Below are 18,026 nucleotides of genomic sequence, written 5' to 3'. Positions count from 1 at the left end.
CCGCCATTATACTGGCTATTGGGCATGTCTGTGTGGCTTTTTGCTTGTGTGTTTGCTTGTTTAATTAATGCTTGTTACAGGAGAGCCCAGTGCATTGTGGGTGGCAGTTGGTCATGGGATATAGAAGAAAGCATGGTCACTGCTTTAGTTCTTGCCTCCAGATTCTTGTCCTGGTTGAATTCTTATGTGACTTCCCTCAAGGAAGGACTGTGATCTGAACCTGTAAGCCAAATAAACCTTTTTCTCCTCTTGGTTTGGTTTTGACCATTATTTGATTGCAGCAACAGAAAGTAATCGGAACAAGGGGTAAATAGAAAGTAGATGGAAACATGAAAAGAAATATGCACTTGGAGAAGTGTTAGTTCAGTTCAGAGAGAAGGATGATTCACAAAGTGAGATCATGGAAATGAAAGACGAAGAAAGCTTATTTAACAGGAAACAAGATTACTGGGGTGGAGCGTTGGAATGGTCGCTCTATGAGGACTTATCTAAGCACTGAGTTATAAAGGAAGAGAACATGTACTGATCAAAGATTACCTTTGGAACGAGGACCAAGGCCTGTTTAACACATACTTGTACATCAGCTGGCATTATCACTATGCCGATGTTGTTCATGTAACCATATTGTTGAGGTTTCATCTAAGAACCCTTCCCTTCAGTGTTTAGGAGACACAGTCTAACCACAAACATTCTGAGCTTTTGCCTCTTAAAATCTGTTCTCCCCTTCTGTGACTATCTTGTCCCTAGGTGTGAGGGTTGTTTTTCAGATATCTTGCTTGGGGGTTGGACATATCACTGCCACTTATCCTTTGAAGTTTGGCTAACCTGTTAGTTATCTCCGTTCATAGCTCTATCTGTTGCAAAAAGAATCTTTGCCATGCCAGATGAAGAGCTATAGGTGGTCAATGGAGTCTGGGACAGGACCAATCAGTTTCCTTCAGGGGCCAGTGCCTGTGTACATTGTGTGACCCCATGTGCTCTATCCTGGATATAAACATTTATGTGCACTGCTCAGCAAAACCCCAAGGTTGTATCCACATGTCCTTATATAGATATAGATTGACTTGTAAGGATAATAAAGGAGAGACCTGGGGTTTGTGGAGAGAAGGGTGAGCAATGGGAGGAATTGAGGTTGAGGGAGTGAGGGATGTGATGGAGTGCTCATGTATGAAGTTCACACAAAAAATAAAATTAAAAGTACCGCGACAACAGTAAGTATGAGAGTGAACAGTTTGGGATATTGGGAAATTCTGGCTATCCTTGTAACAATCACTGGGTCACAACTTACAGAGATGATGTTGACATTGGAAGTTTGAGTGAAGATAGAATAGTCAGTAAAATAAAAATTTTTTTTTCCAGAGAATAAATTTAGAATGATGTTTTAAAACTGAAATTTATTTTGGAAATTTGGAGCCTTAGATGCTGGTTCTGGCTATGTGAGTTTTAAGCAAGCCACGCAACATTTCCAAGGTGCTGTGCTCTTTGATTTTAAGGCGTCAGTAATTCCCAGCTGATCTCTGAGTGTCTCTCTATTATTATACTTTTATGATTCTCTTTGAAACTTCTTGGCTGTGAAAGAAAACAGAATGACTTTTCTAGCCTGGTTGCTTGAAAAGTTTCCTCGAGATATTACTTGGACATATAAGGAAGGCGGCATTGGAAAAGCCCAGTGGAAGAAATGAAATCTGGATTTTCCCTAGATGAAGTAATAGGTGCACGGACACAGAACAGCGAGTCAGTCTGTTCTCTTAGTCCAGAGGAGAGTGACACACAGGGTTAAGAGCAGATTGCTCTGACTACTGATGCTGGAGTGACTTCTGGTTGAAGGCAGGAGGCTACGCACTGTCCCACAGGCCTTCTTCTCAGATACCCTCAAGCAACTCAGAGTAAAGCAGCACACTAACTATATTAGACCGTACAGTAACCGAAAATGTGAAGTGCTGAAAAGCCGTGGAAGGCAGTGGATACTCGATGAAATGTTAAGGTCTTCTTGATTTTGAAGAAATAATAGCTGTGCACAGAGCCAGAGATATCCTGGGAAGAACGTGGTGATAACTGGCATATGTCAACATGTAATGATGGTGCAGTAATTGTTATCCGAAAACACTTCAGTGTAATGTTTGTTCACACAGATAAAATTTGCTCATTATGGTCATGTGAGGTCTGAGTAGTGAAACCAAAATGAGGGAGAAGCAGTGGCCTCTCATAGCTTTACACAGTGTATCTGCATTAACACTTGAGTTTATCCACTGAGTATATAAGGGGGATGCTGAAATGATCAAGTCAGAAAGATCATTTTCTTATGATAGGAAAATAGTATAACTATATGTGAGTCAGAAATGTATTTCTGTACAGATTTATATATGGATAAAAATACACAATTCCCCGGAAAAAAAAAAACCACGTCAGATTTTAATTATAGCAAAATACCATTTTATTTGATTAAAACATAAAAGTAAACTTGCGAGTATAATTCCGGTTAAGCCATATTTCACACTCATATTTTAAGATATAATGCTTTGACAGCCAGCAGAGGTGAGCTAAGCACTCACCTCTCTCCTGAGCACCACAGTCTGGACCATGGCTCTACCTACCTTCCCAGGGAGGCCCGCCAGCCTCAGGAACAGCCAACCAGGAGTCCCTTAACAGTTGGAGCAGGGGGCTGTGTCTGACTCTGTTCCCTGCCTTTGGGTCCCTTCCCCCCCCCCCCCAACTGGGCTGCTTTGTCTGGCCTCAGTGGAAGCGGAGACACTCAGTCCTTCTTAGGCTTGGTGTGCCAGGGTGGGTTGGTATCCATGGAGAGGCCTCCCCTCTGAGGAGAAGGGTGAGTAGTGATGGGGATAGTGTGAGGGTGGACTGGGAGGGGGAGGGGAGGAAGGGAGCTGCAACCAGGATGTAAAGTGAATAAATACATTTAATAAGAAAGAATTAAATTTCTAAACTCACTAAATAATTACATATCTACATATGCATATATGTATGTATCATTTCTAAATATTTTTGTTATTTATTTCTAAATATTTTATAATTTAAATATGTGAGTTTATGAGGCATGGATCTTATAGCTTAGATGGTAGAAATGATTTATAAGTTCCGTTAGTCTTTTTCATATTCAATTATATCAGACTCAGTTATATCACATTGGTAGTTTAAAGTTTGCCATGGGTAGGGATATTTACATCACAGAAGTCTGTGACTGCATGACTCATGGTTTGTTGTATTGTTTTGCTCATTTAATGGAGTCATGAAATTAATGCTAGGCTGGTTTTAATAATGTGGGATTGTCCCCTGCCCCAGCCTTCTGAGCAGGGGATTTCAAGACCTCAGTGCTAGCCACAGTCTCCCACCTAGTGTGTGCTCTGACTGAGGTGAAGTCCATTGTTCTTCCAGACCTGCAGTTTCCTGAGAGGCAAGAGCCACCTGCTGAGCAAAGACCCATTCTGCAGACCTGTTTCCAGCCTTTGGGGGAAGGGTCCCCCCCACCCTGCCCCAACCCCCACACCCTGCTTATATATTTGCAAATCCCATTAAACTTTGAGCCTTGAGCACAAAACTTGTCTTGGCTTCAATTTCTTCTTGTCACTCCTTTCTATCCCCAGCTTTCCTTCCAGGTAACCTAGTAACCTGTTTTACGCAGCTGCGGGCAGCTATATGGGATATACTTAAATAGTTGGGGACTATAGACTTTACATGGAGAAAATAATTTAAAATTTTTGTAATACAATCTTCTAGTAATCTAAAGCTATTATCCAATTCACTATACTTAAATAGTTGGGGACTATAGACCTTACATGGGGAAAATAATTTTAAATTTTGGTAATTCATTCTTCTAGTAATATAAAGCTATTTTCCAATTCACTGACATCTGATGCAAATGAATGACACAATCTGGGGTCTTTCACTTTCATCTTAAGTACTAACATAAATTTAAAAATTAATTGAAATTCCTATTGGATTTATTCATGCTTGTCAATTTTAAGAGCTCAGCAAATACTAACAAAAGTATTCTGTGAAAATCAATTGTTGCTGAGGAATTTATTGTATCATGTATTTTATTATTATTTGTAAGTTGTGTCATACATATCATTCATAAAATTGGTAGGTAATGTTTCTTAAAATACACGCACGCACACACACACACACACACACACACACACTTCCATGGCTGCACTTAAGTTTTGGAATGCATTTCCCCATTTCTCTCTCTTAATTCAGGCATCTTTCTGAGTTGTCACCTGCAATCTGCAACCTATCCATCATGCCCTGGGCTTCACCTCAAGAGCAACAGCCTTAGTCCATTGTTATCCAGATCCTGTGCTCTTCAAGACCCTGTGTATATTCTGAAATTATCATAACTTTATCTCATCATCCCCAACTCTTTTAATTCATATATATATATGTGAATATATATATATATATATATATATATATAATGTAATAGTTAAGAAAGGCTAAATAAAGCTAATTACTTAATGTTTGTAATATGTATATTTTGTTCTATTCTTTAGCATAATACAATCTCCCTCTGATTCATGTAACTTGCTACAGATCGAATTTTCTTCTTTTTGAGGCTGACTCGCGTCTACCGCATACGTACCAAGTTTCCTTTCTTCCTTATTCCTTGGATGTACAGTTAGGCTGACAGGTATAAACAATACTCCAATGAACGTAGCAGTGCATAGATCTCTCTGACTCATTTCATCTTCTTCATTCTCAAGAGTGGAATGGCTAGAGCCCATTTTAATGACACACTCTCACATATCCATAATATTTACCACTTAATACGTAACTACTCCATGTTTCCTATGAAGTCTCAACAAATTCAACAGATTCACTGAAACTTTACCGAGAAATAGAAAAGTGTGAGAAGGAGCCAAGGAAGAATGAGGTGGGGGCACGAAAGAAGGAGAGCAGTGAGTAGCTAGAAGAGAAGTGACCAGGGAGGTGAATCACCAGGGCAAGCAGTGTTGCGCTGCTGCTGGCACCTGCAAGTTTTTAGTGAAGTCTACATGCCTCACATCTGTCCATCTCTAAAGGAGCTTCATACTCCTTTGAACAAATGGAAGAGTTACACTTGATTCACTGAAGTAGCAGTGTTTAGACAGCAATGTCCGTTGGCCAGATTAATGTTCTGGATGTAATTAGAATGGGCTCGTAGGTTGCCAGGAGCAGTGTGGTTATATCTCAATGGAGGCCCATATCAGTGACAACTTCCAAAACATGACCTGAGCATAAGACACAGAGGTGCCAGCCACAAAGAAATAACAACCTGTTTCCACATAAGCATTGTTTTTAAAAAAAAAGGAAATTCTTTTGAAAAGTATTTTTTATTTTTGTGTTTGTTGTATATATTTATGTGTGTGTACATGTGTAGAGGTGTGTATATACGTATACATGTATGTAGAGGCCAGAAGACACCCTCAAGGTCATTCGCTTTGTATATACATGGGTGTAGGTATGGGTATGCATGTGTCTGTGTATGCATGTATGTGTGTGTGTATTTTAAAATGGGCACGTGTAGGCCAGAGTTCAGTACCAGGTGTTTACCTCTGTTGCTCTCTCCTTGGTTTTCTGAGGTAGGGTCTGAACCTGGGGCTCACAGATTCAACAAGGCAAACTGGCCAGCCAACTCTCAGAATACACCTATCATAGTCTTCTCAATGCTAAACTCTTTAGAGTTGTGTAGACAAGAGCTACAACCGCAGCAGCTTTTAACAGATGCCGAGGAACCCAGTCTTAGGTAGCTCACGCTTGCAGACCAAGACCTTTATCCCCCGAGCAATATTTTTTTTTAAAGTTGGGTTTCCTCAATGGTTTGGAACTGTCCAACTGGACAGGGCTGTGGGGCCAGTGAACCCTCTAAGAATCTGCTGTTCTCTGCTTCCCCAGGGACACATCATCAGTCTAGAGTTTTTTAAGTGGGTTCTGCAGTTCAAAGCCAACCACCAGCAGTTGTTGGGCAAGCATTTTAATGAGTAATAGACTCATTTTCCTGAACTTCATAAATCACGAAATCAAATAATCAACAATAAGTGTATGTTACAACAGAAATAAAGATAGGAACTACGTTGTCTTAAGTTCAGTATCTGATATTATCGTACAGTATTTCAAAGTAATTTTGGAAAGGACAGAAGTGATGGCCACACAGCGGCATGCTGTGCTGTTATTTCACATGCCCTTTCATTTTCTCCTATGCTAGCACTGAAGGACAGCCTGCTGGACACTGGAACACTGTACAAAGAGGTTAATAGGGGTTTGTAGTTTTTCACAGCTTGTAAAACCGCAGTGTAGATAAAGCAATCTATTTTGCTAGTAGAAAAAAATAATAAAAACCTCTCTCTGAGGACAAAGAAAACCTGAATTTCTAAGCCGGTATCTTGAACGATACAGACAAAAGCTGTAACACTTGTGTGTCCTGGTAGAGGTTTCCGGCCTCTCATGGAAAGTCCCCAGCCTGACATTTGGTGTTAAATGTACCTCAGAGGGAGCGAGGCCTGGCACACAGTACTTCTTAGACTGTAGGTGTGCAGTGAACAAATGAGTCACCCTTATAATTATTGTAACATTTTCCCTTTTTAAAAGTGGCCATTTTGTTTTCTAAAAATGTCTTTAGATAAAGTTTTAATGCTCCAGGGAGTCTATATTATAGTTTCTAATCCTTAGCCAAACAAAATGTAACAGAAAAAATATATACATTTCAAGCTATACTTAGTGTGCTGTTAGAGGAACATGAAATGTAATGTTTGGTTACCTATATTCAGTATATGCATCATAATTATTGAAGTGAAAATAACAGAGAGCAGATACAGAGTATTTAATCAGTAGCAGACCTCAGGAAAAGGACATTCACTGTGTTTTCAAATACCCTTGTTACTCTCTGTGCATACGTGTGTGTGTGTGTGTGTGTGTGTGTGTGTGTGTGTTTGTATGTGCTCATGTGTGTGAATTCACAATAACTTTCTTACAACCTCTTTGCTAGTAATAATTCATGACACTTCAAAATCGAATTGTAGAATCTATTTTAGGGGACTTTAGATTTTACATGATACTACATGTAGCTTAATATTTTAAGGCTCACTGATATGAATTTAGCAGTTTAGAGTCCGTCGAGAGTGGCTTAGATTATGAACTCAGAATTTAAGTGAACTTGGCGCATTTGCATGAGATGTGTAACATTCTGACTCATCCATCAGTTGCAATGCCATTGCTGGCTGAAAGTGTGAATGAATCAGGATGCTGCGTGAACCTATGACCCAAGCACAGCACTACCCCACTTCACCAGGCACATCAATTTCTAATTCAACACCACCGAATCTCATTGTGTACAGATGGCTTATATCTTTAATGTGGATTAACTTGTATATATATATTTTATATTCTCTTTTTATCATCAAAATGACCAAGGAAAAATTTTAAGAATCCATATAATTACTTTAAAATTTAAATGAAAATATGTGTGTGTGTGTGTGTGTGTGTGTAGACATATTTTTTATATGCACACATTCTAAAGACTTATTAGATAAAACAGATTTACTCTTAGTGTTTTAGGGGTGGTAAATCTGGAAGAAGGATTGAGGAGAAAGGACACAGAGAGGTGGTAGGATTGTACAATAATTCTTCAGAATTTTATTAATTGTTCGAATAACTCATAAAATGAAATTGGCTAGGACTTTTATTTACTGCGGAGTATCTTGCAGTGAGAATTTGATAAAGAAAAAAATTTCATTCGAAGTAATTAGCTGAAAAAATGGAGGAAGTAGGTACAGCCTCTTACTCACTGAATTAAGTACTGTTTGTTAACTAATTTATATGCAGTTTATCTTTTGCTATCTACTAGGAAAAGGGCCATGGATATTTTAAAACAACGCACACGTAGTATTTAAAAAAGTACCATGGTCTACTAAGGAAAATGCAGTTTTTTGTTTTTTTTTTTTCAGAGAAAATATAGTTTTTATTAATCTCCTGTTTGGAAAGACTATTATTTCTAAAGAAAATTTTATGCCACCCATATATGTGCACCAAATTAAAATGAGCCACTTAGTTCATGTGGTTATGTGAAGCTGAGTTAAAAAAACATTATATAAATAGAATTGGCTTAAATAATTCATATTTCAGGAAAGTTATTTCTATAAAACTTGCCTGCTAAAATGTTAACTTTGTTAAATATATGTTATTTATAGGTTGGGTTATAGACTCAAATAATAAATGTTGAAAGACCAACTTCTGACAGTTCTTTGTGAAGTATTTTCCTGGTTATAATGCAGTTTACATTATAAGGGAAGGGAAAACACAAGGTGCCGAGGCTTAGCATTGACGTATAACAAAAATACAAACTGATCATTTGTATTGATCCCAACCACATTTTCAGCGTTTCCTTTGACAGGCCCAATGAGATAAGCCTAAAACCCTATGACCTGAAATTTGAGCTTGAAGGTAACATGCTGATGTTCTAATTCATTCTGAAAAGTCTCTAAAGTGTTTTGTGTAGAGTTTAAGACATTTTCTATGTTCATTTCAATGCTGTGCCTTGTCATTTGCCTCAGTATTTTACATGGATTACTTCACTAAGTTGAGGTTGTCAGGAAGCTGGACCCTGTGCTGCCTGCCAGTGAAGACTGCCTGCTGTCGCTGGACACGTTGTTCATGTTAGTGACCCCATGGGTCTCTCAAAGTCAGTCTTTAACATTCCAGAATTTTTACTGTGCATCTGTTGCTGGCGTCCTGCCTCCCACCCACACAGGCTCAGACTAACTAAGAGGAGTTTATGCTAGTGCAGTAAGTGCATCGAGATGAAGTCATACTATGAGAAGGTGGCTGGCTTCCTAGTGGGGCTGCAAAAAGAAGTTTGCAAGGAGTTCATGTGCACATTTGTTAAAGGAAACAGAGTGTGGGTGTGGAATCCGAAAAGCAATTTCCCAATGGTATTTCTTACGTATCTTTTTGTGTGTGTGTGTGTGTATTATGTATTCCAGATGGGCTTTATACAACTCAATGAGGACTTCATATTCATTGAGCCCTTCAATGATACAATGGCCATCATAGGTCACCCACACCGTTTATACAGGCAGAAAAGGTCCACAGAGGAAAAAGTCACAGAGAACTCAGCTGTTCACCACCATCACTGTGGTGTCATTTCAGGTAACTCTTCCTGAGAAGATTTAACTCAATGTGTACTACAAAGTGAATTCTTTGAAACACTGTCTCCTCTTTCCGTGGCCACCTCTCCCAAGGTGCACTCACCCTCCCTTCTCTTTATTATTATTAAAATGGAATCCAATTTGCTTAATAACAGTTAGATATGATAGGTTTACAAGTTGGTGTTTCATGAGGCACTGTATTTTAATATCAAAAGATGGCAATTCAAAAATTCTTCAAAGACCAGCTTAGGACTTACTTTGCCACGTTCTTGATCTGGGAAGTCTTTCTTATGGTTTGCATTGCAACAGTAGAAATGACTGACAGAGTTTCAGGCTTCTGAGTGAATTCTATGAGCTCAAAGCCTTACTTAATCCACCTCTAGGAGAAGTACATAGATTTTGCTTTACTCTGAGTAGATGCATCCTGTTTTCTTTTTAGCTCATTTAAATACCATCTTGGAAGATGAGCAGCAGATTTGGAAGGAAAATTAAAAATGTGTACTTTTAATGTAGGATCCTTTAGAACTCATAAACATTCCAGCCATCAACGCCCCATCATGTTCAGTCTGTGAGGCCACAGGTATAATAATGTGGTTTTGTTTGTTTACTTTCCTGTGATCTTTAGGCATAAATCTGTCACATTTACAAGAACAGAAAGAGGATTTAATGGTATCACAGCCAACATCAGACTAAAAATTGTTCCCTAAGACAGGTCTGTTAGACATTTAATGGGGAACATTTCATTAAGTAGTCACTAAGTCAAGAAATGTTTTTTTATTATAATTGAGAAGATACGAATTTAAGAAGGATTTTTCAGTATAATGAGTTTAAAATTAGACTTCTAGGTTCGAATGTAAGTGTTAATGTAGTTAATGTACAGGATATAAATACTAAAATTGACTGTGATATTTGAGGCTAGGTTTTATGAAGTGAGAGAAAGTAATATTTGCAGAGACCACAGCTCTCTAGGACACTCATTCAATTTTAGGAGAAAATATGAAATTTTTTGTGTAGGAGGTTTGTTTTGTGAAAATTCATATCATATTTGAAACGATCTTTGGTAGTTTGGGGGAGATTGTTACTATCTGATTCTGTGTATCAGGTAAGACCAGATAAGACTAAGCTTCTTCCCTATTTTAGGACCTGTTAATTCAAAAGGAGTGCAGAGCAGAACAAAAGTTACAGATAACATTATGAACAAAGGAAGAACACATTTAGTGTTTGAAACTAGAAACAATAGCAGCAGCAACTTTGAGATAGTCTGTTTAAGAATTTTGCTCTGTATAGGTTATCCTGAGAGTCTGAATGCTGATGAGCTCCATCCTTTAATTACTCAAATTAATGAAGGACACAGTGCAGGCTTTGTGTGCCATGGTTCACTGAGACACAGAGTCTAGAGCGTCCTTGATTTTAATAGGTTAATAAAGCATAAATGCATGATTCATATTTGGCAAACATTCTTCACAATGTTCCTGACATACATTACATAGTACACATAATATGCATAATATATTGACCTATTTGGATAAAACATTCGCATGCAAGGACAGAAAGCTGTCAGCAATCAGATGCCTGGTTGGGCTTACCTATATCGGGGAGCTCTGTGTTTGCAAAGTATTTTGAAATTAGCTACATATGAAATGTGTTTATTTTCTTTATATGTACTGCATTCATTGCTGCATTTTAGTTTGTACTTCAAGCCTACACATTAACACAATAACATAACTTAGGCTTGGATAATGCTACAATATTCTTACAAAATAGAATTTTAAGATTTATTTTAGCTTTGTCTCCGTGTTACTCCTTTCCCTCATGTAAATGTCATACATTGTCCTAGTGTTTTACTGCTGTTAACAGACAGACACCACGCCCAAGGCAACACTTATTTGGACATTTAATTGGGGCTGCATTACAGGCTCAGAGGTTCAGTCCATTATCATCAAGGCAGGAACATGGCAGCATCTAGGCAGGCATGGTGCAGGAGAAGCTGAGAGTTCAACATCTTCATCTGAGGGCTGCTAGTGGACGATTGACTTCCAGGCAACTAGGAGTTTGGTCTGAAAGCCCATATTCACAGTGGCACACCTACTTCAACAAGGATATACCTCCAAATAGTGCCACACCTTTTGCCAAGCATATACAAAGCATCATATATGTGTATTATGGATTAATTGTTTTGTGCTGATTATATTCATTGTTTTTTCACAAACACATTCCTACTATTTGGATAACACAGTGTTAATTCTTTTTAATTTCTTTTAAATTTCTTTTCTTTTTTTTTTTTTAAGAATTTTACACAAGCATGTTTTAGTAAGTCTCCAACTCCAATAAGCCCATGCAAAGAACACACAACTCAGTTATAATATTTATAAGCTGAGTGCCTAGATTGGGCAGATTACCACTCTACTACTGTGCTACCCAGCTATGAGATCTCTTGCTGCTTGTGGCTTCTCCAGGCCTCTGCTCCAGCGTCCTTCAACCTCCTGTTTCTCCATCTTTCTCTCTCTTCTCCATTGCTTCATCTCCCTCTCCTCCTTCCTTTCTCACCCTTTCTAAAACTCCCAGCCCCGCCTTTTCCTTCCACTGCCCAATTGCAGGCTCTAGCTTTTATTTGATCAGTTAAAATGGGTAGAAGATTCACCTGAAATCTGAGTAAGTTATCTACTCCCGGTTGGGGCAGCCCCTTTGATAAAACAAAACCATCAAACAAGTGTACTCTATACACATAATTTCTATATGTCTCTTCTGTCCACTCTTCCCATATCCCCACGTAAACTTCATGATCTGTTCTTCTTTAGTATTTTTACATACACATGTGCACACACATGTGCTCATGCATACACACATATATACACATGTACTATGCACATATAAATAGAATATGCTGAAATATATTTAGTGTTGCTCATATATAAATGTGTTAAGACTGACCACTGGGATGGAATCAGTGTACTTATCCATGGATAATACTGATTCCCTCTTTTGGGGGCCATTAATTGCATGTATCTCTCCATCTAAGGGTGAGACTTTGTGAGATGTTTTTCCCATCCACGCTGTCATGTCAACTGGTATTGTCATTATGCAGGTCTTATTTGATATTTCATATTATTGAGGTTTATTTAATAGGTATAGCTTTCCTTATATACAAACATAGATTCATGTACACATACACACATAAGCATAGTATATGTATATATTATGTAATATAAATATATATATACATTACATGTATATTATTACAATATGTCATAATACATATTAATATATTAATGTATACTAATTATACATAATACATATAATATGTATTTATTTATATTTACTACCTTATAGCTTGTATCCTGGTTCCCTGGCTCTTACAGCCTTTCTTTTCTACTTGGTTTGTTGTGTACCCTCAGCCATAGGCAATAGGGGTTGTGTTGCAGATGTATCAGTTCTAGCTGGGCACTACATAGTAAGTTGATCTCTATGTTTTAACCAGTTGTGGCTTTCTGTAATGCTTGTCCTCTGCTGCAAAAAAAAAGGAGCTTCATTAACAAAAGGTGAAAGTTTCACTTATCTATGGCCATAAAGATCATGAGAGTGTGGTTAGGAGTGTACTGATTTTAGAAAAGTGACAATCTCAAGATTCTCCGGGTTATCAGTCATTAGTAGTTGGCTTGGATTATAGTATTAGGAATGGATTCTGCCCTATAGAGTGTTCCTTAGGTCCAATTAGATAGCTATAGGTTACCCTCAAGAAATAAATGTACTATTGTACCCTTGGGAATGTCTTGCTGGACTGGTCATGGTTGTGGATCATAGATGTCACAGCTGGGTTAGACTATTGATTTGTCTTTGGCAGCTTGCATAACTCAGTAATAAGGATGTCTCCTCTGAAAGGAGAGTCAAAGTGAGAGCCATAGCACACAGCTTCCTAACGGTGAAGTGGCTGGCACTGATGGAAAGAGTGGCCCCTGGGCGATGAGTAGGAGAGAGGAACAGTCTAGCTGCTCTGTTGACTCAAAGTTATAAAGCTTTAAACTGCTACATGAAAATCTGTTGTCTTAGGATAAGCTAAAATTCTTGGTTCAATGCAACAAGAACTTGTTAAAAAATGAATTAACTAATCATCTGGCCATGCTCACCTTTAATATTCCAAATCCCTAAAATTTCTCACGGGGCTACCTGTAGGCCATGAAAACAGTTCTCTGTATACACTGGTAATTGGTATACTTTTGGTGGATTTTATGTGAGGGAAAGACTCTGTCCTCTTTAGGAGCTCTCTGTGTGGTGATGGGTGCACACAGTTGAGAGAGCAGAACAAGTCAGATAAGAGAGTTTGTAATGAACCCTTCACTTCACAAGGGGCACCCTTTTGAGGGCAGTAAGAGACCATGATAGTAATTCCAGGGCGGCTCTAAGTTGCCACAGTAAATTATAGTGGTTCGAATGAGATAATGTTTGTATCTCCCACACGGCATATAGTTCCTAAGTTCTCGGAGACCCAGGACAAGATAGTATGTCTGATCTGAGACGTCATCCAGTGTCCCCACATTCTCTGCCCCCCTTACCGCTTCCCATGCCTTACTCCAGTGTTATCCCCTATAATGTGTACCTGAACTCACTACAGTTTGTCTGGATTCTAGCTCACTGGGATGAAATAAAAAGAAAGATGCAAATTAATTTTGTTTTAACATACTTAAAACATAAATACCAGTTCTCCTCGTGTCCTGCCCTTGAATATTTAGCTGGATTGTCACATGGCTGAACACTAGACTGAACAATGCTTCTGGTTGGACAGTCACAAACCAGCCAAGAGACAGCAGTGGTGGCATAATGTGGATGAGAGTGGATACCTAAATACAATTAAATACAATTGTCTTTGCTATACACTCTCCCTAAAACCGATGAAAGGGTAACCTCAAGCCAATGAAAAGTGGTTGTTCAAACAGACTCAGTGTCTTTTAGTCACTGTATGTTTCCATGTTTATCTCATGATTATAGTGAATGAATGATGCACAGAACATGAAGTTTCTCATTTCCGTCCAGGCCAAAAGTGGCCCTTTCTTCCTCCTTCCTCCCTCCCCCTCTCTCCTCCCCCTGGCTGGCATAATTCTCAAATGACTTCTGCTCCATTATTGGCTGGTCAGTTTTTATTGGCAATAAAAGAATGAATGAGGAGCAATGTCTACAAACCCTTGAGACTAGAGATTCTTAGAACAAGCATTACAATGGCATATCCAGATTGCAACCAGATATGAGGGCCAGAGAAATCAGCATATGAATAACACAAGGATAATCTTCACACAGTACACAAAAAATATTATGCCTCCTTTCCTCCATAGGCTTCATTTTATAGCAGTTGTTTTCCTTCCATTTTATCCAGTGTTCCACTGGTTTCGTTAAATAAACAGGCTCAAATGTAGGTGATCATGTGAACTATTACGAATGCTGCTATTCCAAATGACTTGCACATAGTTTGTACTTTTTCTGGTGGTGGTGTTTGAGGCATGATCATTGCATATGCATAATTTCATGTTAGTGGATCATAATAATTTTTCAGAGTGTTTATACCCAGTTGATCACCAGTGTCTCTTGTATTGTTGATTGTGATATCAGTAAAGCCTTTGTAAGTGTGAGGACAGACACTGAAATTCCAATCAGCCATTTTCTTTAATATATGTAACTCTTTTGAAAACACACCACATAATGTGAAGGGCAGTTTTCCTCCAATCCTCTGAGCACTCCTACGAACATTCACCGTTATGTCTTTTTAATTTTACTCATTATGAAGATTTTGTTTCTTTTCCATGTGGCTTTATGCTTTCATGTTGAAACTCTTGGTTAAGGCTCTTCTTGTACATAAATTAGTCATTTGCAAGTTTTATATTTTGACCAACAACTATTCAGACTTGTTGCCTGTGTTTCCGTTTGGTCACATTTTTTTTTATTGAATTAGAATTTCTCTTTGTTTGTGTCGTCTGGAGACCCATGGCAAATGTCTTCTTCCATTTGAATGTTTTCTTTTCACTCTGTCTTTGGCATGATTTTATAAAAAACAGTGGTTAATATTTCATGGTCATCCTTCTAAATATATCATGTTTTCAGTTGCCACTCTAATCTGGGAACATTTGAGGGATCCTCATCACCTTGAGGTCTAACTTTTATATCCACTCGATATAAGATGGAATGAAAGCTTTTCATCTCATTCACCATGATTTATTAATCAGAGCCATTTCCTCAGGATACGCAGTTTTGGGCACTTTTTTTTTTTTATAAGCAGACCTTTCTTTTGTCAAGTGGGTTACAAAATCACTAACATTTTTTGTTGACTGTATTTCATATTGATGCTTTGTTAGAAATTTTACTGGTCTAATTTTCATATGCAAAAGTCATCAATAACTTTAGGAAGAAGATTGTATTTTAAATTCACTTTACAGGTGGGCATATTGAGGAGGACCAGAAGACAAAAGTACTTAAATACATACATTAGAACTGATACATCAGAGTACTACTCCACAGCCCTCTGACATGTCATCTTGTAGGATTTTGCTTGGTGTTGATGTCTATCGTGAAGGATCACTTTAATAGATGTATTGAAATATCCATTTCTCTATTGCAGATAAAGGCAGACCAAGGTCTAAAAAAATAACAGAGACCAGACGAGAAAAACGGTATTCCTACAAATTACCCCAGGAATACAACATCGAGACGGTAGTAGTTGCAGACCCTGCAATGAGCTCCTACCACGGGGCAGATGCCGCCAGGAGATTCATTCTGACAATCCTAAATATGGTAGGTGAACCTTAGGATGCATGAAAGGTTGGTTGTCAACAAAACTCTAGATAGAACCTAGCCTAAAGGACTTCTGCTTTGTAGCATTGGGCATTGAATGTAGGGTGTCAAGTTCTCTGAAAATTAACTTATCCCTTTCTTTGATTAATATGAGTAGAGACTGCAATTTGATCTCCTAGGCACATCAAACTGATCAGTCTCCTATGAAATAGCAAAGGGTTTTTCAGCTAATGCTTTATCTTAAAAAACTTTGTTGTTAATTTGAGATGCAAAACTGTCGATTTCTATTTTTCCCCTTTCATCTCTCTGCTTCTGTCTTTAATTTCAGTCTTTGTGAGACCTTGGTGATGTTGTTAGCAACACTGTCGTATTGGTTTATGTACATGGTTCTACCACATGGTTTGGAATATTCCATGGTATCGAATGATTACAGGGTGGGATAAAAATGAATGTTTGTCAAAACCTACTTAACTCAAATATGAATGCAATTTTGATTCCCCCTGAGGAGTGGGACCTACTATGTACTAGATACAATTTAAACACAATGCATCCCAGGAAGGTAAATATGATAACTGACTTCTGAGGTGGAGAAAATACTTTGTATCTAGCATGCTATGGGTGATTATCAACATACTAATCCTTTGACATATTTTACTGGCTGAACTTTCCTTAAGGAAGAACCAGAAAATGCTGATGAAGAGCGGTTTTCACAGAAGAGTAAATGGATCTAGTAACTAAGAGTGGATTTTACTGTCACTTGACCTTCCCCCAGTGGACAGTTTGTCTGACTTCTGTCCTTCTCCCTATCTTCATCTGCATTCTGAGACTACTCATCCCTGAGCTAGCCTCATCCTTGTATGAAGATCTGTAGAAGTTTGATTTTGCTGTGTTAGTCATACATTTTATAGTACATATTAAATAAAATTTAAGTTAAAAAGAAACGTAAAGACTAAGATACCACATTAAAAAAATTGTGTTGCCTACCAACTTTTAAAAGAAGGTTTTTATACTAAGTTGAGAATTTTTCTGTTTGGCCTCGAACAAAAAAATGAGTGTGTTTTCATTTAATTTTAGAAGTTCTAATTTTTATTTGCTTTAGGTTTTTAACCTTTTCCAACACAAGAGTCTGGGTGTGCAGGTCAACCTTCGTGTGATAAAGCTCATTCTTCTCCATGAAACACCAGTAAGAAAGTTTTGAGTTCTTATTTAATTATGTGGGTGGGAAATTGTATTCAGGAACTTTTAAGTGAAGAGTATTTTAGGGATATTCTTTTATTGACTTAAAAATCTAAAAATATCCACTGAATCACTCAAAGTATACATAAAACTGGCCTTTGGTTTGGGTTAATCCCTCAATTTTATTTGAAAAATGGAATGTTCTTAGTTTCCAAGGATCCTAACAACAAATTCTAACTTTCCAAAATGTAATTTTAAGGTATTTTAAAAGACAGCTTTATTCTATTATTTAAACATATGTGTTGAAGGTATTTATTTTCTTATCTGTATTGCAACTGAAATGAAGAGTAGTTTATGGAATCACTCTGGCTAATTAAAAAGCACTAATTAAATACCACTGCTATGCATAAGTTGCAGAATAATCTATCTTCCAAGCCAAAAGATCAGAGGTTTAAATATTTCATTATGACTCTTTGATTTTCATGGTAACTCCACATAGACTACCTCATTATTATACTTTGACAAAGTTCAAGTTTGTTTGTTTCCCATTGTATTTTGTTTGAGCTCAGGATGAATTAAGATTAATTACCTTACATGTTCTAATTAATGCCACATTCAGCGGTTGGCAGCAGTCATTTGGGAAGTTGCCTTGGGGTTAATGAATTGATTTATTAATTAGGTATATCTGATAATAATCTGAAGAATGAAAGCGATCTCTGTTGTAGGCAGATCTGTATATTGGGCACCATGGGGAGAAAATGCTGGAGAGTTTCTGTAAGTGGCAGCACGAAGAGTTTGGCAGGAAGAATGATATTCATCTGGAGATGGCAGCGAGCTGGGGAGAGGAGACTGCTTCGGTGGATGCTGCTATTCTCATAACGAGGTAAAGTTGCCAAAGCCAATGAAGTCACGTTCTTAAGTCAACATTTCTCTCGCAAG

General features: G+C 37.9%; 1 protein-coding gene across 1 annotated transcript in view; it reads left to right on the top strand.

Annotated features, from left to right (window-relative positions):
- The window catches only part of Adamts19 (ADAM metallopeptidase with thrombospondin type 1 motif 19), a 201,116-nt gene that overhangs the window by 38,427 nt on the left and 144,663 nt on the right, over window positions 1–18,026 (top strand). Inside the window, exons 3-6 of the mRNA XM_052155432.1 lie at window positions 8,973–9,138; window positions 15,739–15,911; window positions 17,011–17,094; window positions 17,813–17,970. Of these exons, the coding sequence (XP_052011392.1) occupies window positions 8,973–9,138; window positions 15,739–15,911; window positions 17,011–17,094; window positions 17,813–17,970 (581 nt within the window). The remainder of the gene's footprint in view (window positions 1–8,972; window positions 9,139–15,738; window positions 15,912–17,010; window positions 17,095–17,812; window positions 17,971–18,026) is intronic.

The sequence above is a fragment of the Apodemus sylvaticus genome, chromosome 13 (genome assembly GCF_947179515.1).
Source record: "Apodemus sylvaticus chromosome 13, mApoSyl1.1, whole genome shotgun sequence".
Taxonomy (NCBI): Eukaryota; Metazoa; Chordata; class Mammalia; order Rodentia; family Muridae; genus Apodemus; species Apodemus sylvaticus.
Note: the sequence above shows the minus strand (reverse complement) of the source record. Positions and strands in the feature narration are given on the sequence as shown.